The 26,133-nt window shown below is 35.3% G+C and overlaps 1 protein-coding gene across 1 annotated transcript in view; it reads right to left on the reverse strand.

Moving 5' to 3' along the window:
• Positions 1 to 1,399: 1,399 nt before the first annotated feature.
• The window catches only part of SLC30A5 (solute carrier family 30 member 5), a 35,437-nt gene continuing 10,703 nt past the window's right edge, over positions 1,400 to 26,133 (reverse strand). Inside the window, exons 3-16 of the mRNA XM_060635641.3 lie at positions 25,613 to 25,679; positions 23,690 to 23,775; positions 19,673 to 19,760; positions 15,911 to 15,998; positions 14,653 to 14,729; positions 14,244 to 14,414; positions 12,769 to 13,057; positions 12,384 to 12,592; positions 11,687 to 11,844; positions 10,282 to 10,411; positions 7,679 to 7,880; positions 6,792 to 7,018; positions 3,075 to 3,203; positions 1,400 to 2,244 (exon numbers count right to left, since the gene is read on the reverse strand). Of these exons, the coding sequence (XP_060491624.1) occupies positions 2,074 to 2,244; positions 3,075 to 3,203; positions 6,792 to 7,018; positions 7,679 to 7,880; positions 10,282 to 10,411; positions 11,687 to 11,844; positions 12,384 to 12,592; positions 12,769 to 13,057; positions 14,244 to 14,414; positions 14,653 to 14,729; positions 15,911 to 15,998; positions 19,673 to 19,760; positions 23,690 to 23,775; positions 25,613 to 25,679 (2,092 nt within the window). The 3' untranslated portion in view covers positions 1,400 to 2,073. The remainder of the gene's footprint in view (positions 2,245 to 3,074; positions 3,204 to 6,791; positions 7,019 to 7,678; positions 7,881 to 10,281; positions 10,412 to 11,686; positions 11,845 to 12,383; positions 12,593 to 12,768; positions 13,058 to 14,243; positions 14,415 to 14,652; positions 14,730 to 15,910; positions 15,999 to 19,672; positions 19,761 to 23,689; positions 23,776 to 25,612; positions 25,680 to 26,133) is intronic.

A 26,133-nucleotide genomic window follows, 5' to 3' on the forward strand; every position in this document is an offset into this window, starting at 1 on the left:
TGAACTGTTACAGGCTACTGTTTGGGGTATTATTTTGAACTTATTCATACATTTAACATGTAGTTAATCTCTTGGGATGCTGATTTTAATAGAAAAAAACAGACAAATTGAAAGCTACCTTTAAAGGCAGATTTAAAATAGTAAGAAAACCTCAACTTTATTTAGCCCTTTTCAACTTTCAATTCATTAAGAAAATTTTTTCCTTACATTATTTGTTCATACATTATTCCTTTTGCTCCTCATAACCCTACAATTTTGAAATTTTATTCTGACTTTATGTATAAGGAAAAAAAAGACACTCAGAGAAGCTAATTTACCTCAAATCACATGGTTTTGTATGAGCTAGACCTAGTACCCTGGTGTTCTTAACACTGGTGCTACTTTCCATCTGCAATCCCTTAACCTTCAGCCCCTGCCCTCTCTCTCACCTTATCTCTCATCACAGTAATTTAACTTTCCTGCTGTTTATACGCCTCCAAAGGGAAATGACAATTTTGATAATGGTGCAATATTTATTGTAACTATCTATTTAAAACTTTTTTTAACAAACCAAAATTGCATTAAAACATCAATATGCGATTATTTTCCCACCACTCAAAAATTTTAATATGTATTGAAGATTCTGGACCAGAAAATGTGTAAAGATAAGACAGAGAATATCAAAATAACTTATAACAAATTTCTAAAACCTCTCACATATTAAAATTGGTAAGATAAAAATATGATTTACAATACATGTTTGCCATTATGGTATAGATAAGAAAATAGTAACCATACTAAAATTAATTCATCCTACTTATCAAAATTCCTATTATAAGAATGAAAATATTCACCTGTTTATAAATAGGTATTCAAAAGTGTCTTTTGAACAACATTCTTTGGTGTTCATAAAACGGCATATATTATAATATATTTATCATACAGTCTTTTCAGACTATAAATTCATTTTAAACTGGAAATGAAAAAATATAAATTAGATATTGCTATAGAAAGTAGTTACAGGGTAAGTATTTTGATGTCATGGTGCCCAAGTACTTATGGACAAGATTTACCTACTAAACTTTAAAATAACTACCTTTTCTTTGATATTTCTTATCGATCTACATGTTCCAGAACTTAAAAAAAAAAAAATTACGTTACTCTAAAGGCAGAAAATTCAAACATGAATTGACAATTATCTATGATTCTCTCAACTGGCTATTCCACAAAATATGGAGCTAACTGAATAGATGAAAACCCTAGCACTGCGTGGATACCAGCTTGATAAGCAACTTGGAATGGCAGATGCATTACAAGAAATGGAACATTCTACTACAGAGGAAGAAGACAAGTGATCGAATAATATGCACACAACTTGGTAAAATTCTTTACCCTAATAAAGTAATTATTCATTTGCAAATATTACCAAAAGTAAAAAAAATTTATTTTACAGAGTGGTTGGTTTTCAATACATCAATAATGTTTTAATTCCCTATTCTCATTTCAGCTTGTCTCATTTCAGTGGTTGGTTTCTCCTAAATAATTTAGTTTACATTTAAAGTGGCAATACAGCTTTTACGTAATGGATTTAAGTTATAATTAGAAACCAGTTTTATATACAGAAAATCCATAAATATAGAACTTTTATTCCTATTTTATCCTAGGGCTATGCAAAAAATTGACTAAAAATTTTTCATTTGGGTCGTTGTAATAAACATGTAAATACATTATTTACAATGGAGATGTTTTCTGACAGAAAGTAAACACACAGAAGTAATTTTGGTCTTCACCAGAATCCATCATTATATGTTCATTTTCGAAGATGATGTAACACATCATGTTCAAATTTTAAGATTCTCATTATACACATAATTCAAGTAATTATTTTACTTGTACAATTAATGCTTCATTCTGTATTTAAATTTCCTTTATGAAAGATTCCTTGATCCATAGCAGGGAACTTTAGAATTTGTCTCAAATACAGCAAAATGTTTCTGTACAATTATGTGCAATTTTCTTCCTTCTGGCAATATTATAAATACCGAGCAATTTAATCTTCACTGTCCATACCCCAGAGGTAATCCTTGAGTTATCTCACATGATGTAAGTACCATCTTTGTAGTATTTCATGGACTCCATTTGTTTGGTCATAGCTAGAACATCATGAAATCCAGTACTTAGGCCAGACATATGTTGAAAGTATGCCTCTTTTTCCACTTGAATTGTTAAATTGTTTACTCCAGCATCTTTAAGTATTCCTGTAACCTGTTATAAAAACCCATACATTTTAAAGCATTTAGATTAGTGCATTTAGTACATATGTCTTAAATAACTGATAGGACATTTTTTTCATAGCCACAGATAGTCAAAGATAATCCCCGGGGCGCCTGGGTGGCTGAGTCAGTTGAATATCTGATTTCGGCTCAGGTCATGATCTCACAGCTCGTGAGTTTGAGCCCCGCGTTGGGCTCTGTGCTGACAGCTCAGAGTCTGGAGCCTGCTTCATATTCTGTCTCTGTCTCTCTCTCTGCCCCTCCCCTGCCCACGCTCTCTCTCAAATATAAATAAACATAAAAAAAAAAAAGATAATCCTCAAAGTAATGTTTATTATTTACTTGGTAAAATGTTAAATATAATCTTTTAGAAGACCTGTAAATTACTGACCTGACATTCCAATTTGAAAAGGAAAACAGCTTTTGTTTTCAATTTGGTATGTTTAGAAAAGGGATATTAAAACTATTTTGATTCTTACCTCCAACCATAGCATATACCTTGCCAACTTTATTGTGATTATTATTAATCTAGAGCTATATTTATAATAATTTCTAGATAACCTATTGGGAACCAAGGTGGATCACAAGTGATATTTTAACATTACCTTAAGCTTGTGCTCTAAATATTAAAACTTAATTTTTACCATTTTTGGGCAGAAAACAAATCTAGATGTAAAAAATAAGTTATATTATCTTTAGACAGCCAAAAGATTGATGTTTTTGAATAGTCAAATGATTACTGAACTGTGTAATTTATGATGTGTGCAAATTTATGCATGAATTAACTCAACTGAAATTACTTTAAAAAGAAAAGCTGATCACCTGCTGTACTATTCTTTGCTCCAGCACATCGGATGCCACCTGTATATGAACTGTTCCTGCCACAACACTGGCTGAATGACGCCAAAAATGAGGGTCTCGGTATGATATTAATCCTTCAATTTTCTGTATCTGTAAGATAAAAAAAGAGGTGATATAAATGGACATAAAGCCTAATTTATTTAACACAAAGCAACCTTTTTGGTCCAGGAACCAGATGATTAAGTGTCTGACTCTCGATTTCGGCTCATGTCATGATCTCAAGGTTCGTGGTATCGATCCCCACATCAGGCTCTGTGCTGACAAGTGTGGAGCCTGCTTGGGATCCTCTCTCTCCCTCTCTTAAGAAGAAAAAAAAAGATAATAAGGAGAGCAAGGAAGTGAGAAAGGAAAGGGACAACTTGCTTGAAGTAAAATATTTCCAACAGAGTGATGCCAAGGAAGACAGCTCTGAATGGGAAGTGAATAATAGTTGCACACCCATTTTCCCTTCTTGAAGAGGTACTTTACTGATGCTAAACTTTGGTATACATTCAATGGACTAAATGGTTTCCTCGTGTTGATACATACATTCACATATTATTTAGTATAGAAACATGTTCAAAAGATATCCTTTATGCTTAGTAATGGAGAACTGGTTAAAAACAGACAACACACATAATGTAATAGGACACTGTCATCAAAGATGTATTAAAGGTATTTATCAATATGACATAATTAAATGGGGAAAAATTTACAAAGTAGCACAAAATAGTTTTTTGCCATGTTCAAAATACCTAAAATATAGAAAAACAATTTTTAAAAGTGCTTCTTTCCAGGGGCACCTGGCTGGCTCAGTTGGTAGAGCATGCAACTCTTTTTTTTTTTTCTTTTTAAATGTTTATTTTATTTTTAGAGAGGGTGAGAGACAGAGCGTGAACAGGGGACGGACAGAGAGAGAAGGAGACACACAATCAGAAGCAGGCTCCAGGCTCCGAGCTGTCAGCACAGAGCCTGATGTGGGGCTTGAACTCACAAACGGTGAGATCATGATCTGAGCCGAAGTCGGACACTTAACCACCTGAGCCACCCAGGTGCCCCTCTTTTTTTTTTTTTTTTTTTTTAATATTTTTTTAAATTTACTTATTTTGAGAGAGACACAGACAGCACAAATGGGGAGGGGCAGAGAGAGAGAGAGAGAGAGAGAGAGAGAGAGAGAGAGAACCCAAGCAGGCTCTGTGCTGTCAGCTTAGAATCCGATGTGGGGCTCGAACTCCTGAAACGTGAGATCATGACCTGAGCTAAAACCAAGAGTTGGACGTTTAACCAACTGAGCCACCCAGGAACCCCTAGAGCATGCAACTCTTGATCATGAGTTTGAGCTCCACATTGGTGGCAGAGATTACTAAAATAAAATAAAATAAAATAAAATAAAATAAAATAAAATATAAAGAGGTTTCTTTCTAGGTGGTAGAATTATATGTGATTTTGTGTGTGTGTACTTTTCTGTATTTTGAAGTTTTCCTTTTCCCATAATGGACATACATTATTTTTGAAATAAAACTTTTTTTCACTTTTAGAAGAATGTAGTATTCACTAATAACAAGAAGGTGAGGGTACTACTAATTTTATTTATGAAAACAGTGGGTTAAGATGCTATTCCTTTAATATTCAAGATGCCAACTTTTCATCAGCAGATCTTGATTTAATGTGATATGGCAAGGGTGCCTGGTTGGCTCAGTTGGTAGAGCATGTGACTCTTATCTTGAGTGAGTTTGAGCCCCACAATGGGTGAGGCTTACTTTAAAAGAAAATATGACATGGCAAACTACAAGCTGAAAAAAATTTCTTTTGTATTTGTTTTCTCTGTGAATTGTTGATTTATATTCTAGTCCATTTTCTTACAAGACTTTCTTTTTTAAACAAATTTGTTTTATAAAAATATTTTTTTATTTTTAAGAGAGAGAGAGAGAGAGAGAGAGAATAAGAATGAGAGGGGTAAGGGCAGATAGAGGGAGACACAGAATCTGAAGCAGGCTCTAGGCTCTGAACTGTCAGCACAGAACCTGATATGGAGCTCAAACTCACGAACTGTGAGATAGTGACCTGAGCTGAAGCTGGTGCTCAACCCACTGAGCCACCCAGGCGCCTCAAGACTCTCTTGATTTTTTTAATTTTTAATTTTTTAGTGTTTATTTATTTTTTGAGAGAGACAGAATGTGAGTAGCGGAGGGGAAGAGAGAGAGGGAGTCATAGAATCTGAAGCAGGCTCCAGGCTCCAAGCTGAATGTAGGACTTGAACCCATAAGCTGTGACATCATGACCTGAGATGAAGTCAGCCGCCCAACCGAGCCACCCAGGCGCCCCAAGACTCTCTTAATTTAAAAAATTATGCACAGTAAGTCTCTGGTTGCTTATATGTGCTGCAAATATTTTTCTCTTGTCTGCCTTCTGTATTTATTTGTTAATGGAGTCTTTTGCCAATCAACAATTTTTAACTGCTTCAATCTATAGATTTTTTCTGTCCTTTTTTGGCTTCTGGTTTCAATTTAAGCTTATTAAAAAGGCTTTCTCTACCTCTGTAGCTCTGAAAGTATTCTTCTATTTTATTTTAGTAACTTCATTATTTTTTATCTTTTACATATCTAGTACATTGGAAATACATTTTGATATTTGGTGGTAAAGAGATACAGCTTTTTATTTTTTTTTTTTAATTATTATTTTTTTTTAATGTTTATTTATTTTTGAGACAGAGAGAGACAAAGCATGAACAGGGGAGGGGCAGAGAGAGAGGGAGACACAGAATCGGAAGCAGGCTCCAGGCCCTGAGCCATCAGCCCAGAGCCTGACGCGGGGCTCGAACTCACGGACCGCGAGATCGTGACCTGAGCCGAAGTCGGACGCTCAACCGACTGAGCCACCCAGGCGCCCCAAGATACAGCTTTTTATATTCCACTAAGTAGAAGTATTAATTAGGTCCACCCTTTCTCCCCACTGATCTAAAATGCCAAGCTTTGCTACATACTGAATTCCATAAATTCCTGGGTCTGTTTCTGGACCACCAATTAAAAAAAAATTGATTTATGTGTTTACTGTTGTGCAAAAACAAAACTATTATTTGTGTTGGATAATTCCGTAACTTTAAAATCACCAAACAGCATCCTATTAGTTAATTCTGTAATTTATGGGTTTTTTTTGTTATTCTCAAGCATTAACTCTTCCAAATAAGCTTCCAAGTAATACTGGATAACAAAATAAAACAAACATAAGGAAAAAAACCCAAAAATCCCAAGGAAAGGCAACTGCACTGAGATTTAAATAAAAGAAATGCAACCTCTTTACAATACTGTTTCCTATCCAAGAAAAATCTCTCCATTTATTCAGTACTTATTTTTATGTCCTTTAAATAAGACTGTATTTTCTTCATTCATATTTTTCACATTCCTAGTTGGGTCAACTTACTCAATTTCAAATGCTATTTTAAAAGGAAAAAATAGGGGCACCAGGGTGGCTCAGTCGGTGTTCATTTTCAGCTCAGGTCATGATCTCACCATTTGTGAGTTTGAGCCCCACATTGGGCTCTCTGCTGTCAGGGCAGACCCCACTTTGAATCCTCTCTCTCCCTCTCTCTGCCCCTCCACCCGTTTGCATGTGTGCACATGCTCTCTCTCAAAAATAAAACAAAACATTAAAAAATAACAATAAAAGGAAAAAATATAGTAAAGAAATTACACACAGTACCTTTTCTAAAGCAACATGTAGTTCTTTTTCACATTCTGGTGGCAATCTCAAAAGTAGAACCTGACAGGCATCTTTAATCAGTGGAACAACACTGAGAAATATTAATACGGCAATAAAAAGAGAACAGAGGGGATCAGCAATGAACCATCCAAACTGCTCTATGAGAACTGTGGATACAATCACACCAATACTGCCAAGCGTGTCTGCCAAAACATGTAGAAACACACCTGCAAGTAAAACACATGAAAACATTAAAAATGAAAGCACATCTAATTTAGTTCTTTTATCCATTTTATAAACAATACTGGGTATCTACTATGCACCAGAAATTCTGCTAGGGGATGGTACTTAAAAAAAAAACAACAAAAAACAAGGGCACTGCTCTCAAACAATTCACAGCCCAGTGGTAAAGGGAAAAATGTAGGCAACAGTAAGACAGAGTGTTAAGTTTTATGATGGTGTGGTTTTCCTAGAAATCACACATGAGCCAAGTTTTGACATTACGCAAATTACTTCTATTAAACCATCAGAATATATAATTTAACACAGTAAGTGATAAAAATTCCCCCATGTATATTTATAATACAATAAAAATTTCCTGGTTCTTTTGTAGTGAAAGTTCATAATGACACACTCAGTGTTCCCGTTCCAAATAATATTTATGCAAATGTCACAGGAAAAGGACTCTGTAATAATCTGTTTAAAAATTGACATTTATGAACCAATGTGAGCATTTTCTACAACAGATGACTTTATTTATTTATTTTTTAGCCACAGATTGTTTTACAAAAATAAAGCTGTACCAGAAGCCTAATACTTCATACAAGTAAGACAGTGTCAATTCAGAACACAATTGAAAGGTAGGACAATATTTGGCAAGGACTCACCCCTCATGTTAGCATTCATGCCTCTGCCTGCAGATCCGTGGCTGTGACCATGCCCGTGGTCACTGTGTCCATGCATATGGTGGGAATGGCTGTGATCAGATGAATGACAGCTTCCCTGAGAAGCTCCATGGTTATGGTTATGGGCATGGCTAAAGGCACAGATACCAATAAGGTTTACTATCAGCCCTCCAACTGAGACTGGCTAGTAAAAGGAGAAAAGAAAACCTTTAATTTGTAGTTAAAAAAAATAAATTTGTTACTTAAAAGTTACTACAGATCTAAATGTTTTTCTGTTTATGGTTTTAAAAGTATTTATGGTAAAACCTCACAAAGTTCAATAAGGAAATTCAGAAGTTTAATTTACTTATTAATGTAGTTTTGTTAGGAAATCCAAAATTTTTAAAAATCGGATTTTTGAGTATTTTAGAAGAAACATTTTTAACTTCCAAAAACCAAAGTTTTGGCAAGTAGAAGGATTTGGACTTGCTTTAAGCAAGTGATTAAGAATCATATGCACCTGGTTCATGGTTTATGAATAAATAAATTATGCTAAAGTTTTGTTTTATTTATTTAAATAGAGTTTGAAAGTACTGCTTAAGTATATACTGTAGTTGAAATCTCATTTATATTACTAGGTAAATTTCAGTTTGTAAGGCAATGATTATAATTTACTAACTAGTAGACTCCAAATACATACAGTCTTATTGTGTCTTAAATACAGTAAAATTTGCCAAAGTAAAAAAAAAAAAGTATAATGGAAAAGCAAAGATATAAATGGCATTGTCTGGATTTAATAATGCCACAACAACATCCTAAAGGATACATAAAGTTACTTATCCTTGATTATCCTTACAAAATGATTTTGGGTAACAGTTAAGGGTGTTACTTAATTTATGTACGTCTACAATTTCTCCTTCAGAGGAATTCATTTGATTTATAAAAAGAATATATAAAAATAATGGGTACAGATAATTGTAATCAATTTCCAAAGGATGTAAGAGAAGAGATTTACTTTAGTAATCATATATGGAAACTATCTATTTCTTATTGTTGCTCATTTGTTGGTCAGACTTTAAAATTTTAGTTAGCTTTATGAGCTTGAAGATGGTTACTGAACTTTGAATTAAATCAAATACTGCATAAAGAGATCCCCATCATCTCAACTACTTGTCCTCTAATGAAATACTTCATTTGTATAGATTTCACCAGAAAAAAAAAAAAAAACATAGAAAGTATAATCCCCCTTATAATTCTAACCCTGAGTTAGTCACTAAGAGAATAGTGTACACTCTATGCATGTACTAAAATACATACATCAATCCCCTTTTCAACCAATAATAGCATCATGTTATAATACCGCTTTGGAAAATTTTTTTAACTTAGTACAGCTTACAAATATTTTTCATGCCTGTATATACAGATGTGCCTCATTTTTCTTACTGGCCACCTAGCTTTCTATAAACAACAGCTTTATTTAATTAGTCTTTTTATTGATTTTTTTTCGCCATAACGAACAATGGCACAATGAATCATGCACCTTTACACACCTGTGCAAGTATTTCTGTAATAAATATTAAAGGTTAAAGGATGTGAGCATTTAAAATTCAAAACATATTTCCAAACTGTAATCCAAAGCATTTTACTAACATATACTTCCACCAACCAGATTCATAACTACAAGCCAGGTGCTAGAATTTAACACTTAATAATAAACCATTCAGGTCCCCGAGATACTTCACTTACATCTTTAATTGTGGAAGAATGACAAAGGAGTTAACTCAATGTTGCTTAAAAAAAAAAAAAAAAAAAAAAAAAAAGCAAGATATAATGTGAATAGTGAGAAAGGGAAATCTAAGAAACTGAGGAAGGAAGACAGGAGTTAAGGGAAAATCTCTCACTTGAGACACACAAGCAAAGTCTTGAGGAAGGTGGAAAGGTAGATGTGAGGGAAGGGCATGCCAGCTTCAAGAAACAGCGCATATAAAGGTATGGCAATACAGGGAGAACATTAAAAATTTCTAACAGTAAATAATCTATAAGATAAAGCCTTTAAAATGATAGTATTTTTCTGATTCGCTAACATTTTGCAAATTTCCTCAGGTATTTAAAAACACATCTTGGGGCACCTGGGTGACTCGCAAGTGTTGAACTTTTGATTTTGGCTCAGGTCATATGTCGCGGTTTGTGAGATCAAGCCGCACGTAGGGCTCTGCTCTGACAGCCAGAGCCTGCTTGCAATTTTCTTTCTTCCTCTCTTTCTGCCCCTCCCCCATCCATGCTTGCTCCTTTTCAAAATAAATAAACATTAAAAAAAAAAAAATAAAAGCACATCTTCATACAAAAACACTGCATAAGTCAGAAAGATAGCTGTTATGTATTAGAATGTCATCTAATATTCTGACTGCTAACATATGAGAGAAAAGGATTAATTTCTAAGAGTCAGCAGTGTAAATGTAAATACAGGGTCAAGAGCTTATGTTAATTTAAATTATAAAAATAAAGTAAAACCTTCCTACATCATTAATTACAGGTAGTTAAACTTTAGCATGGAAAAAGCTAAAGGGTTATGAGTAGAAAATCAAACAGGAAAAAAAGAGACTTACTGTTAACATGTGTGTATCTAATTCCGGAGGATCAATTAATCTAGCCACTGACTCCATAAACACAAAAAAAGCTATTACCATTAGAAAAAGTCCATTAATAAATCCAGAGAGAATTTCTATTCGGCCATACCTAGAAATGTAAAAAATATTTTTAGAAAGGAAAATGACAAATATTTTTATTTTATTTTTATTTATTTAAATTTTTAATGTTTATTTATTTTTGAGAGAGACAGAGTGCGAGCAGAGGAGGGGCTGAGAGAGAGGGAGACACAGAATCCAAAGCAGGCTCCAGGTTCCGAGCCATCAGCACAGGGCCCGATGTGGGGCTCGAACTCACAAATGGTTGGATCATGACCTCAGCCAAAGTAGGCCGCTCAACCCACCCAGACGCCCCTACAAATATTTTTAAAGCATAAACATTATTATGTTACAAAAGAGGATATATAAGTCTAGATCTTCAATTATGTACATAATTAGTAAGACTAGAAAATTATCGAGATTTTAAACACCACACCAATGCTGAGTCTTTCTGTACAAAAGTTTGTTAAAATTTTAAATATTTATCAAAGTCCTTCTTCAATGTTCTCTCTTATACAAGGCCTTGCCTAATTTATTAGCAAGAAGTTACTTCTCTCTCCTTTAAGCCTTTGATGGGCTCTGTACCTCTGTCACAACACACAGATTCTGCTTTGTACCAAAATTATTTGTATCTTTGGCCCCTCTGTCTTTCAGAATATAAACAGTTGAAAATAGCTGAATTTATCAATCTATTTAGGGTCTTATCAAAATTCATCATATACATCAGGGATTCTAGTATTTGTTGAAATGAATTCAGTTGAAATGAATTCAGTTAATGAAAGGGCATTTCATGCATAGCCACTTCAAAGTTTGAATACTGTTTATAAAAGCAAAGATGTGAATGACCATGCACATTCCATTGTCTCAAAGAAACTGTTAGGCAAAGAGCTCAAAATCTAACTAAGTTTTGCTACCTCCATGTAAGATGGATTTGGCAGAGAGTATAATCTTGAGCTCACTGCCATTCAGTATCATGCTTGGTTTATTTCCTCTTACTTAATTCAAATTAAAGAAAAATAAAGCTCTGAAAAATTATTTGTATTAAAAGTAATACAATTGTATTTTCTGGGGTGCCTGGGTGGCTCAGTGCATGGGGGGGGGGCAACTCTTGATTTCATCAGGCTCTGTGCTAACAGCATGGAGACTGCTTGGGATTCTCTCTCTCCCCCTCTCTCTGCCCCTCCTCCACTCACGCACACATGCATATTCTCTCTCCCTTTCAAAATAAATTAAAAAAAATTTTTTTAAAAATTTTATTTCCTAAGATGGAACTTGCCCTGAGAATTTTTTCATTTTGTTACATCACCTTGATGGTCAAGGTACCTACCCATAGGAGAAAATCCGAGTTGCTTTCCATCTACTCATCAGGGCTGCAAAAAGTCCCATGACCAAAGCAGAGCAGTCAAAGAGCATGTGAAATCCATCTGAGATCAGACCCAGACTATTGGTCAACACTCCATAGAATAATTCCACAAAGGTAAAAAGCTAAAATAGGTTTAAAGACAAATAGGGGAGGAATGTGTTGGGAAATACTGTTTCAATAGATTTATCAGAATGCAATCACGACAATTTTAACCGTTTATTACACAAACCTTACTTGATGATATAACTGATATTTTATTTCATTTCATATAAACTGTTAAGATACTAAATCAGATAGGTTCATCTTATACATCATTTAAAAGGAGACAGTTTCATTTATATGACTGTAGAACTCAATAAACTAGGCTACAAAATGTTAGCACTGTGGTCTGTAGTGAGATCCTGTAAACAGTAGATAAAAATCTTTACAGGATACTATATTTACTGATTTGAAATAGTACACTAAACTGATGCAACTAAAATGCCTCAAAAGTTGCATAAATAGTCTGAATATGATCCTGTAATCTTCCTATTACTTAGAGAAAATATAGTTTTAGCCCCTGATGATCAGAAATTTTGGTAATTACTAAAATTCTACCAGAAATATCAAAATTAAAAGATTAAACTTTTTAAGGTATGTCAGTAATATTTAAAAATCTTACCAGATTCAAGCACAAGAAGTAAAAGATCTGCCTAGAGTCATTTTCCTCAAGAATTTGTTTTAGTGATTCCTTAATAAACCTAGGGATCGATTGGGAGCTATGCTGAAAAGCATCACCCATGAAGTTATAAAGAGGTGTTCCTTCAGGAGAATATCCAATTAGAGTGCCTTTCTGTCCTCTCTTAGAAGGAGATGATAAGATGTTGGCAGCTAAAAAAAGGAAAAAAAACCCATGAACATTATAAAAGCTTTAAAAGCTTAAGCTACCAAACCAACACCGTACCCGTCAGCACTAAATGCAAGCACTGAACAAATTCCCAAATTAAGTAAATGACTTCAACACCAGAATCCATAAGATGAAATTTCCTAAGGGGAAAAGTGCTCACACAAAATGAAGAATATAGCGCTCACTACCACTCCTCCGGACAGGACGTGTTCAGTGCTTTCCTGGTGTGCTGCTCTGTTCATAGCTCGAAGCTGGTCTGTTATCGGATGTGTCCAAAAGTTTCCAAAAAGTAAAGCACTAATAAAAATGGGAAAGGATCCATAGCGGGCACATTTGCAAGCTTCCATTTTGACTGAACAAACAGAATCGACATAGAAATCCAGGATCATGACAAAAAAGATAACTGTTGTGAAAGGCATAATGAGAGAAAACCAAGACTCGACTTTACTCTAGGAATTAAACAGAGAAGAAAAAAAGAAATTGTCAGTACTGCACAGGTATAAAGTTCATATCTTATGTTTTAGTTAATCGCTTTATATATAAACAAATACTGTGATTAAATATGATTCATAAAATGCCAAAATATAAGAGATATAAAATATTACTGCATTTTCCTAGTAGTCCCCAAAGTATTAAAGAACAAAAGCATTATGGTTTAATAATTTTATAAATACTAAGTGATCCACAATCCTTGTGTATAAGTAACACATGGTTAAGTATTAAAATGTGTCTTTTTTTTAAAATAAATTTTTTTTTTTTGGAACCGTGACGCTTTCCAAGGCACGGGCCCCTCTCTCGGGGCAAACCCATTCCAGGGCGCCCTGCCCTTCACAAAGAAAAGAGAACTCTCCCCGGGGCTCCTGCCGGCTTCTCCAGGATCAGTTGCGTTACCGCACTTAAAATAAATTTTTTAAGTTTATTTATTTTGAGAGAGATACAGAGAGTGCTAGCTGGGGAAGAGCAGAGAGAGAGAGAGAGAGAGAAAGAGAGAGAGAGGGAGAGGGAGAAGGGGAGGGAGAGGGAGAGAACCAAGCAGGCTCCACAGGGTCAGTGCAGAGCCTAAACAGGGCTTGAACCCACAAAACCCCAAGATCATGACCTGAGCGAAAATCAAGAGTCAAAGGCTCAACTGACTGAGCCACCCAGGCACCGTGTCTTTTTTTTTTTTTTTTTTAATGTTTATTTATTTTATTTTGAGAGAGAGAGAATGAGCACACATGTGCATACACGTGAGTGGGAGACAGGCAGAAAGCGAAAGGGACAGAGAATCCAAGCAGGCTTCCCTTTCAGCATGGAGCCCAACATGGGGCTTGATCTCACGACCCTGGGATCAGGACCTGAGCCGATATCCTGAGTTGGATGCTTAACTGAGTCACCCAGGTACCTCCTAAATTATGTCTTTAACTGATTCTTTTGAGCTACAGGAATGGGAGGATATATATATCTAATAGTACTTGATTTGTATTTTCTATAAGCAATAAAAATTCCAAAAATTTTTCAAAAATTATGAAAAAAAGCATAACTTACAACACTTGTAAGTTCGAAGTGAAATAAAATACAATGTACTGAAATGAACTAAAATTTATAAGTAACAGCAATTCATTTTACTTATTACCAATACATTCCTGCTCTTACCTCAGTTGTCACAGAAAGAACAATGACCCATGGACATAAGAGAAGCACAGAAACAAGATGGGATAAAGCTTGAAGACGCTTGGCTCCACCAACATCTATAGAGAGTTTTCTGGATGCTGTATGAAAACCAACTTTACAACACAAAGCCAGTACTAGCAATAATACTCCACCCTATAAATAAAATTACATAAGTTTCATTAGAAACACACGGTTCACTCAATCCTTCAATACACAGTATTGGAAGAAATGGAACTATTATGTTTTTTCCATATCCTAAATTACCGAACTACTTAAATGTCAGGCAGTACTGTAAATTACTGATAACTTACTTTAATGCACTTTTAAAGTTACAGTTGTGGTAACTTTTTAAAATCTCTTGATTATGTTAGGAACACAGAAAAGAACATACCTTGTGATCTGCCACACCTAAGAAGGCAATGGCTGTGTAAAGCATGTGAGTTAGAGCGCTGTCATGATGTCCTTCAGCTAAGTGAGTTGCAGTAAAGGAAGAAAAACCCCAAATATTAACTCTTTGAATTCTGAAGTCCTCCTAAAATTTTAGCTACATTATTTTGGGTTGACTAGAGACCAGTTTGGGAACCCCAAACCTGACTACCTGCAACAATATATTGCCCTTAACAACAAAACAATTAAACATTTAATTTTGGGACACAATTTATAAATTGGAATGGCTTGTATTTTTGTTGTCTCCAAAACAATTATAATAGTGCTTGAGATACAGCTGTTAAATTTCAGGAGTTAACCTTCAAAAGTATATGCATGCATACTATGAGTAGGGCAAAGGGACAAGACCAAGGAACATTTTGGACCATTCCTACCAAGGAATTAAGGTTGCTCTTTCAGAACAAGAGGTCGAATCAATCCTAAATCTATTTCTAAATCACTGACCACGTAAGCCTCAGTAAAGCAGCAAGTATAAAGGGTTGGTGGGGCGGAGACATATCATAAGCAATGTGGAGTTTTGCAGTCATGCCACCCTCTTTCAGTCTAAGAAAGTAAATTGTTATTTAAGTAACAGGCTCTAGAACAGTATCAGTAACCAGAAGAATTAAAACTGGTGTTCCAAGTTCTGCTAAATGGAGCGGGCAAAGGGGTATGGACAGGAAGGAACAAGGCATGTCTGTTTGTAGAGGAAAAGGGGTATACTTATTTGACTGGAAAGTTGGGGTTATAGAAGAGTAGAAGCTGAACTGGAAATAACAGTTTAGATCAAGAGAGTGATTACCAGGTTAAGGAATTTCAACTTTTTCTTTTCGGCAAGAAGATGCCAAAGATTTTTCATTAAATTTCAAAAAAAAGTTTATATTTAATAATTGCAACTGACTTCTAAATCAAGTATTTGAATTGTTAAATTTGTTACAAGGGAGCCAACAGATTGATTTTGTTGACTGGCAAATCCTTTTTTTTTTGTTTTGTTTTAAGCACCAGGACATTCTAAAATATTCTTTCACTGTCTCTGTAGAATATATTGATTAGGATGCCATAAAATATTTAATTTAGAATAAATTTACTCATTATTTGAATACCTACATTAACTCATGGAAGTTTCATTCATGACTGATTAGTTTAATTCAATCCTCCTTGTCCCATTCTGCCAGTTTCCTATTTTCAAGACTATATAATTCCAATCTATTGCAAAAGGATACGGTGTTCAGCCATTTTAGCCATGAGATCATCATTGTCGAAAAGCAATAGGCAGATCACAGCAATAACGAAAAAAGCAGCCCCTCTTGTCTGAAAATGAAGAAAATATTACTTAGGATGACTATTTTAAGAGTTGATTTTTAAGACCATGACTATACAAATACTAAAGAAAAATTGTTTTCAAATAAATATGTGAAGAAAAAATAACATCTGACATTAAAACCCTTCTACTATATAGCATAAATAAGCAGTATTAACAGATAAAAAAAGCAAAGAGCTACAACAAATTCTGCAGAATAGTTTAAGGGCATTTAAGGCACATAATAATGATGACTTCAACTGTCTCCTTGTTCATAGGACTAGGCATGTTACCATGCACAAACCATTTATGTTTGCAGAATTAATATCCCTAAATGTTATTTTGCTTCGGGTTGAAAAGCTCAAGGAGCTACAGAATTATTAGCATGAACTTACTTTATTCTACAACATGCAAGTGATAGACAGTTAATTTACAGTTAATTATTGATAATAATATCAATATTCTAGTTATGACTCTTCTATGGAAACAGAACTAAGAGGGCACATTAAGAAAATTGGCAGTCATTTCTCATATACAGTAAAGGTGCAGAGCATTTAAAAGCTGATAAATTTTTAAATTTTATATTCTTATTCCAGGGAAAGGATTTTGAAGAAAAAAAAAATCATAGGAGGAACATACTGCCTAGTTTATGCAAATACTTCAGAATTTTGGGTATAAAAGCCATCCAAATAGCATTATTATACATTCTGTATTTATAAATTTATAGGTGTACTACCATACACTTTCATTAAATAAAAGTTAAAATTTAAAGTAAGAGTCCTATTCATTAATGTGATCACCACTATACTTGATAAATTCTCTTAGAGTGGTGGATATTTTGACAAAAGTCAGTACACATAAACCACACAATATCAACAATACCCCGCTATGGAGAATGTAATTTAATCTTTTGTCAAAGAGAGCAAATGAAATTTTGTAGCGCTTCAGTCACAGCTAAGAAAAAAACCCTGCTGCTGGATAGATGCCCAGATTTGTAACACACTAATGAGAAAATATATATGATTTATACTCTCATTTCTGAGTCTAACTGCAACAAATTTTTTGTTTTTAAGTCATTTTTATTTCTTTCTTAAAAAACATTTAGTGTGTGTGTGTGTGTGTGTGTGTGTGTGTGTGAGTGAGAGAGTGAGAGTGAGAGAGAGAATCTCAAGCTGTCTCCATGTTGTCAGTGCAGAACCTGACGTGGGGCTCAACCTCACATCATGAGACTGAGATCATGATGGGAGCTGAAATCAATAGTCGGATGCTCAACTGACCGAGGCATCCAGGTGCCCCTAAAGTCAGTTGTATTTCTTTTGTGAATTGTCTTTCCCTGCCCTTGGATCATTTTTACTGAGAATCTTAAGCATTTTTCTTAACTTACTTGAGTGATTTATATTTTAAAAGAAATGTAAAACTTTTACTTGCGGTAATTTTTGTTGTTATTGTTAGTTTGTTGTCTGCACAATGACTTCTGTTACATAGAAGGTTATAATCATAATGAAATCAAATTTACTGAGTTTTCCCATTGTGATTTTTTCCCACTGCTTTTATGCTCAGAAGGTTTTCTCCTCATAATTTATTTTATTTTACTTATATTTATTTTATACATTATACATGTTTATATTATTTTGTATGTTATATATTTATGTTATTTAATACATTTTACATATTTTAATTCTACATTTATTATATATTTGTGTCCACAAAACTCTTCAATCCACTTGACATTTATTTTTTTATTTTTAAATATTTATTTATTTAAAATAATGAGAGAGAGAGAGAGAGAGAGAGAGAGAGAGAGAAACCCATGAGCGGGGGAGGGCAGAGAGAGGGAGACACAGAATCCAAAGCAGGCTCCAGGCTCTAAGCTGTCAGCACAGAGCCCAACGTGGGGCTTGAACTCACAAAACTGTGAGATCATGACCTGAGCTGAAGTCGGACACTTAACCAACAGAGCCACTCAGGTGCTCCACTTGACATTTATTATGGCGTAATATATGAATGGGATCAAAGAAAGAGTGGCATACAGGGTACGCCTGGGTGGATCAGTCAGTTAAGCAACTAACTCTTGATTTCAGCTCAGGTCATAATCTCATGGTTTGTGAATTCGAGCCCCTTGTTGGGCTCTGTACTGATGGCACAGAGTCTGCTTGGGATTCTCTCTCTCCCCCTCTATCTCTGCCCCTCCCCTGCTCATGCTCTCTTTCTCTCAAAATAAAATAAACATTGAAAGAAAAAAAATATTGGCATATGCTTTAATATTAATGATCCTATTTGAAATCTATGAGCTGGGTAGCCTCCCTGCTCTCCTTGGCATATTACTTTGTTCACTTAATTTTATTCATGTGCCTCCAATACTCAGCTTGAAACAGCTCCTTTTACAACACGGACTACTACACCTTATTTATCTTTATTTCTCCTTTCCCCTGTAACTGGGACAATGTACCATGCACAGAAAGCATTCAATTTGGTAAAACAGAAATACTGTAGTTTTAAGAATTTGGAATTGCAGATTTATGACTCATTTACCAAAGAAGGATAATTCTTAAGTTATTTAAGATAAAGAAGGCTTCTGGGGTACCTTCAGTAGGTTAAATGTCTGACTCTCGATTCAAGGGTCGTGAGACTGAGCCCTGAGTAGGTCTCTGCAATGAGTGTATAGCCTACTTAAGATTCTCTTCCAAGCCTTCTACCCTTCTCCCGCTCATGTGTGCACTCAAAAAAAAAAAAAAAAAAAAAAAAAAAAAAAAAAAAGATAAATAAAGCTGCCTAGTTGGCAAAATGCTCATGAGACTTTATAACAAGTTCTTAGGTATTTTCCAAAAATGACGAATAAGGGTTAAAAATGAGGTGTGCGAGGAGCACCTGAGTGGCTCAGGTGGCTAATCAGCTGACTCCTGATTTTGGCTCAGGTCATGATCTCATGGTTCGTGAGATCGAGCACCGGGTTGGGCTCTGCACTGACAGTTCAGTGCCTGCTTCTCGCTCCCTCTCTCCCTCTGCCCCTCCCTTGCTCTTTTTCTCTCAAAATTAATTAAAAAAAAAAAAAAAAGAAAGACAAAAGAATAAGGTGGGTGACAGGCTTGGCTACAGCATGATGGATATTTTTGTGGTGATCAAACAGTTCTGAATCTTGTCAAGGTCTATGGATTATATCAATGTCAATTTCTTAGTTTCCATAGTGTGTTTGAGTTGGGTAAGAAATTACCACTGAAACTGAGTGAAGGGTGCTCTTCGTGCTCTTTTTGCCACTTTCTGGGAACATATGATGACTTTGGAATAAAAAGTAAAAAAAGTTTGTAAGAAAAAGTTAAAATTAGCAGAAAAAGCCCCTGAATTCTTTTATTTATTTATTTTTGAGAGAGAGAAAGTGTGTGGGCAAGCATGGGGGAAGGGGCGGAAAGAGAGGAAGAGAGAGAGAGAGAGAGAGAGAGAGAGAGAGAGACAGACTCCCAAGCAGGCTTCCAGCTGTCAGTGAGGAGCCCAATGTGGGGCTCGAACTTACGAACTGTGAGATCATGATCTGAGCTGAAATCAAGAGACAGCGCTTAACCGACTGAGTCATCCAGGCGCCCCCACCCTTACATTCTTTTAAATGCTAACAGATATTATGTAATTGCTTTAGTTAATACTTTACACGTATACTTTCAATTTTCAAGTAACTAATAAAAGAAAATTGTACCTTTGCTGGTCCTCCTCCAGAACTAGTGAACAAAACACTGAGTAGTGAGATGACAACAGTATCACTGTGTTCAAATAGCAGCAAAGTCCTAGAAAAATACAAAAACATTATCATTCACATAAAATATATCCGATCTTTACCAAGAAACATGAATTCAACAAGAGTAAGAGAAAATAAGTATTTCTTCCTGATTTCATAAAACACTGAGAAAAATAAATAGGTACAAATGCTTTAGAATTAGCTACCTTTTGGCATTATCTACCTGGTAATACTACTTGCATGATTATATCACACCAATTTCTTGTGTACGTGTACCAGGAAACACTTAGAAGGTTGCTCATACCAGCTTTGTTTGCAGTAGCCTCAACTTAATGCTACTGGTAAGAGAAAAATATAAATTAGAGTGTATCTATTCAATGGACTATTTTACAACAGTAAAAAATGAATAAAATTATACGAATATATTAAGAAATGGTGAATACTACACTTTAAATGTGTTACAGACTGCACGTTTGCATCCCTTCTAATTTTATATGTTGAACTCAATCCCCAGTGTGAATCCCCTCATGAATGGAATTAAAGCCCTCATATAAAAGACGATAGAGCACTCCCTTTGCCCCTTCTGCCATGTGAGGTTATAGAGAAACCAGGAAGCAGTGCCTCACCAGACAGTGAATCTGCCTCACCTTGATCTGAGACTTGCCAGTTTCCAGAACTGTGAGAAGTAAATTTGTGCTGTTTAAAAGCTACCCAGTCTTTGGTATTTTTGTTATAGCAGCCCAAATGGACTAAGAAAAAAGGAATGAATCTTAAGGTATGTGAATCTTATATTTAAAAATTGCCATAAAAATGAACTATATATATATAACATGCATCGAGACGGGCAAGTCTCAAACATAAATTTAAATGCAAAAAAGTACACTGTAGAACATACATGCAAAATCATCTAGGTACATAAAGTAAAAAACTTGTAAACATTAAAAAAACCCACAATTAAACATTAAAAAAAAAAAAAGACTTAGGTACATATGTGAAAAACTATAAAGGAAACCAAGAAAATGAAAAACAAAACTTAAGATGCTGACTACACCCAAGGGTAGGGGGAGATGGGGATACAATCAGGAGGGAAACACCAGCATTCAAAGGCATTGGTAAGATAGGTATTTTTTTTTTTTAAGTTTATTTATTTCAAGACAGAGAGAAAGCAGATAAGGGCAGAGAGAGGAGGAGACAGAAAATATCAAGCAGGCTTTGAACTATCAGCACAGAGCCTGATGTAGGGCTCGAACTTACAAACCATGAGATCATGACCTGAGCTGAAATCAAGGGTCAGACGCTTAACCAACTGAGCCACCCAGGATCCCCATATATATACACGTGTTATATACACATATACAGATATACATATATATATTTTTTTTTTTTTTTGAAAGAGAGAGAATGCACAAGTAAGCATGCGGTATAGGGGAAGGGCAGCAGGAGGGAGAGAGAGAATCTTATGCAGGCTCAACACCCAGTCAGGAGCCCCATGTGGGGCTTGATCCCACAACTGTGAGATCATGACCTGAGTCAAAATCAAGAGTCACTACCCTTAACTGACTGAACCAACGAGGTGCCCCCAAGTATTGGTAAGATTTTATTTGGGGGACTGGATGTTGGATATGTCAATGTTCACTATTATTAAACATATTTCCTCTCTTATCTGTATGAAATATTTTAAAAACTTGAAAAACTATCACCAGCAAAAACAGGGCTTATAGGATCTAAATAGTAAGATTTTCAGCTGCTCTTTTAACACATTTTCATTTTTTCTCTTTACTCAAAAATCTGTAATACAGAACACAGCAATACTAACTTTAATTCTATTAATGATTATGAGGTACAACTTAAGAAAATAAATATATCAAAAGAGTAATACCAACCTGAAATGAGACAGGCTATGGAACACCAAAGAGGTCTTTTTTATTTGAGAGAGAGACAGTATGTGTGTGTGTACATGTGCATGAGGGAGAACAGCAGAGGGAAAGAGAGAGAATCCTACGCTGGCTCCACAGGGAACATGGAGCCCACTGCAGGGCTTGATCCCATAATCCTGGGATCATGACCTGAGCTGAAATCATGAGTCAGAAGCTCAACCAAATGAGCCACCCAGGCACAACTCCACAAAGTCTTTCTAGTCAAGAAATTGCATGATAGTTTTTATTTTTTAAAACTTAAGTAGGCTCCATGCCCAACATGGGGCCTGAACTCACCACTTTGAGATAAAGAGTTGCATGCTCTACCGACTGAGCCATCCAGGCACCCTGCACGATGGTTTTAATAAAAGAATGAGAGGGGCAGTGTTGGCACAGGAGCTGGCAGTGAGGGATTTTAAGGGTAGGAAGTAGAGGACTAAATAAGGAGTCAAGTAAGAATTTAACAATTTTCCCCTTCTTTCCCTACCCTAATATGTGGGGACAGTGATTTAATAACATACAGAACAAAACATAATTTCATGGAAAAGAAACTTAAATATTAGAGATGACAATACTGTTAATCATATTCAAGCATAAAGTGAAAAAGCTCTCCCAAGCTGAGAAAATCCAGCTGCCTTACCTACCATTCCAGGATGCTGCTGCTGTCATGGACAAGGACATGACATCTGGAATTATGTATACCCTGCATCTGACGAAGTACACGGTAAACAACCTAAAGGGACTCAAACCTGGAAGCTATTCTATTAGCTAAAAGAGGGGAAAGGATTTTCACAAAGCATTTTCCACCTATCATTTTTACTCTGTCTACCCCATTATTCTGAGTGAGATTCTTTAAAATATCCTTAATTTTATTCCTTACCTCTCATCATCATACCCCCCTCCTCCCAACAATGGCCAGGTACTTTTTCTTATACTTTCAATCAATGAGTAAAACCCTTTAGCTACAGAGAAGCATTAAAAATGTTTATGCACAGTTGTACATATTACAATTCCTATTAAGTGGTCCTTAAGCACCACCCCCCACCCCCGGGGAATTGGTCCATTACATAAAAAGATTGCTCTATATAGATCTAGGGGAATATGAGAGTTACCTCATCTTTAATCTGATGATTGACACACTGTTGTCAAAACATTTGTTTACGACCATATTTTTTAAGAATTTTCTGGGGCGCCTGGGTGGCGCAGTCGGTTAAGCGTCCGACTTCAGCCAGGTCACGATCTCGCGGTCCGTGAGTTCGAGCCCCGCGTCAGGCTCTGGGCTGATGGCTCGGAGCCTGGAGCCTGTTTCCGATTCTGTGTCTCCCTCTCTCTCTGCCCCTACCCCGTTCATGCTCTGTCTCTCTCTGTCCCAAAAATAAAAAATAAAAAACGTTGAAAAAAAAAAAAAATTAAGAATTTTCTGTTGGTAAGAGTATTTCAGAGTGGTGAAGAAAAAAGTGTTTAAATAAAGATTTTGCTCTTCTACTGGTTGATTTTATTTACCACTTCAGACCTTTTAGTTTCTAAAATCAGTTGCTAAAAGGGATCACCAAGGTATGATGAAAAGCCACCTATGCTAAAAATTTTCTGAAACTGGATTTAAAAAAATTTTTAATGTTTATTTATTTCTGAGAGACAGAGTGCAAGCAGGGGAGGGACAGAGAGAGGGAGACACAGAATCTGAAGCAGGCTCCTCTGAGCTGTCGGCACAGAGCCTGACACAGAGCTCAAACTGACAAGCCGTGAGAGCATGAACTGAGCCAGTCAGACGCCTAACTAAGCCACCCAGGCGCCCCTGAAACTAGATTCTTAACTATTAAAATATCATGACAGATCATGAACAATACATTAATGGTGTTCACCAAAAGCTAGACCACAAATTCAACAGGTTCTCTCCTTCCCTCCCTCTCTCCCCCACTCTATATGTTGAGTTGTATCCAATGCTATACAAGCGATAGAAGCATTTGCACATAACATAAGCATTTGATATTATATATAATGGAAGAAAACTAATATTCAAAATTAAGAAACACAAACAAACATTCAAAATATGAACTTTTACCTTAGTGGTCCACAAAGAGTCAGGCCAAAAAACCACAAGAGTGAAATGATACACCCAGCAACTGCATGCTTAAATATTTTGATCCACTATAAATGGAAACAAAAAGTTAAAAATTTTACTCATGTATGTTTTGCTATTATCTCAAAGTCTTAAACAAAACACATAGGGAAAGAAAATAATGGTAACACTTAAATATTTTAAAGGCTAAATAATTACATATCTTGAAATTAAATAGAAAATGTTAAGATCCTTTGACTAAATCTAGATTTGTAAGACAGTAGTCTGTTTTCCATTTTCTATATTCTTACCTGTTGTTAGATTTTGAGATCTTTTTCTATAGAGTATAAATGTTTTTTTTTTTCATTAGTTTCTCACTAGTTTGCTAGGAACATGTATTGTTTTAGTCTTTAAATTCTTTTCTAGAGATATTCAGAGCTTTAATTACTTGAAAAGAGAAAAAAAGTTATGATGGGGTTTAAAATATTAATCCCATTTTTAAAACACGCATGGTCTCTAAAAGAGAGGTACCTACGTTTGTCATTTTAATAAAAAATTGCCGTACAAGTTTCTAAGTTGTGGCATACAGCAAACACGTAGTAGGATATACCTCTACTGTCCAAAGAGGTGATAATATGAGGTGACTATGCAAAATGCAGGACATTTCTGCTATGTATCCTGAACTTCAGGGGTCTATAGAAAATAATAATGAAGATGAGAGTAACAGCTAATACTTACTGCATAGTCACTATATCCCAGGCACTACTTCAAGAACTTTATATGTATTAATTCATTTATTCCTCACAGCTTCATTACAATGGTATTATTAACTCCATTTCATAGGTGAAAATATTAACGGAGAAATTAATTAACTTGTTCAAAGTAAAAGTTTGTAAGGACAGACAGAATATGCATCTGTCTGCCTCCAGAAGCCTCATTCTTAACCCCTATGCTTTATCTGCCTCCTCATGACACTTGTACTAGGCTCTTGGGTATGTCTCCATGTCTCATTCATAAATCTTTCAGAATAAGGATACTACATTACAAAACAAGTACTGTATACCTTAATGTTTTTCTACTTTCTTCTTCATATTTTTTTTTACCCTATGACCCAGCAATAGCACTGCTAGGAATTTACCCAAGGGATACAGGAGTACTGATGCATAGGGACACTTGTATCCCAATGTTTATAGCAGCACTCTCAACAATAGCCAAATTATGGAAAGAGCCTAAATGTCCATCAACTGATGAATGGATAAAGAAATTGTGGTTTATATACACAATGGAGTACTACGTGGCAATGAGAAAGAACGAAATATGGCTCTTTGTAGCAACGTGGATGGAACTGGAGAGAGTGATGCTAAGTGAAATAAGTCACACAGAGAAAGACAGATACCATATCTTTACACTCTTATGTGGATCCTGAGAAACTTAACAGAAACCCATGGGGGAGGGGAAGGAAAAAAAAAAAGAGGTTAGAGTGGGAGAGAGCCAAAGCATAAGAGACTCTTAAAAACTGAGAACAAACTGAGGGTTGATGGGGGGTGGGAGGGAGGGGAGGGTGGGTGACGGGTATTAAGGAGGGCACCTGTTGGGATGAGCACTGGGTGTTGTATGGAAACCAATTTGACAATAAATTTCATATACTGAAAAAAAAAAAAAAGATTTTATTTTTAAGTAATTCTACGGACTGAGCCAGCCAGGTACTACCCTCTTCTGCATGTTTAAACATTCTGTAATCTTAACACTTTAGTTTACTCTTAAAGCCTCAATACTGAAAGACAAATCAAGACCAAGTTAACTCTGGAAATAATCTGCTGTGTACTTAAGTCATTTTTTAAGTAACCATGCTCAAAGAAAGGGCACTGTCTCTTGGCCCACTAACTAGGAAGCTGCTAGGAAAAAAGAATTGTGCAAAAAACTCACCTGGTGTTTGGTAATACTTTTCCCAGAAGAAAATGGCTTTTGAAACAAAACCATAAAAAATGCAGTTCTGTGGATATTGAAACATTAATATATTAATATTTGTCTTATATACAAGTGTAATGTTAAGATATTTATCTTAAACAAATACACTAGAACTTGAAAGGTATGTTACCCTCTAAAAAATTATACTGGAGAACAATATTTATTCAAATAAAGCTTCCACTGCAACATTTTGGGGAATGCTTATTTTGTAATTATCTTCAGAACCAATTCACAAGCCACAAAAGAAAAGGAGTCTCAATGTTTTTTCATACTGGGAAATATAAAAAAAAAAAATCTATCTTCTCCAAAATTTAATAACAAATCTTGAAATAAAAGAAATGAAGAAAGTACTTATTGTATGTCTTTAGGTTTCACATTCCCAAAATGATTATATAAAAATGCATACAACTGCTTAAAATTTCCTAGTAAAGAATCACTTTCCATAATTGCTAAAATTAACTCCCAGGAGTTTTTAATAG

The sequence above is a fragment of the Panthera onca genome, chromosome A1 (assembly GCF_046562875.1).
Source record: "Panthera onca isolate mPanOnc1 chromosome A1, mPanOnc1 haplotype 2, whole genome shotgun sequence".
Classification (NCBI taxonomy): Eukaryota; Metazoa; Chordata; class Mammalia; order Carnivora; family Felidae; genus Panthera; species Panthera onca.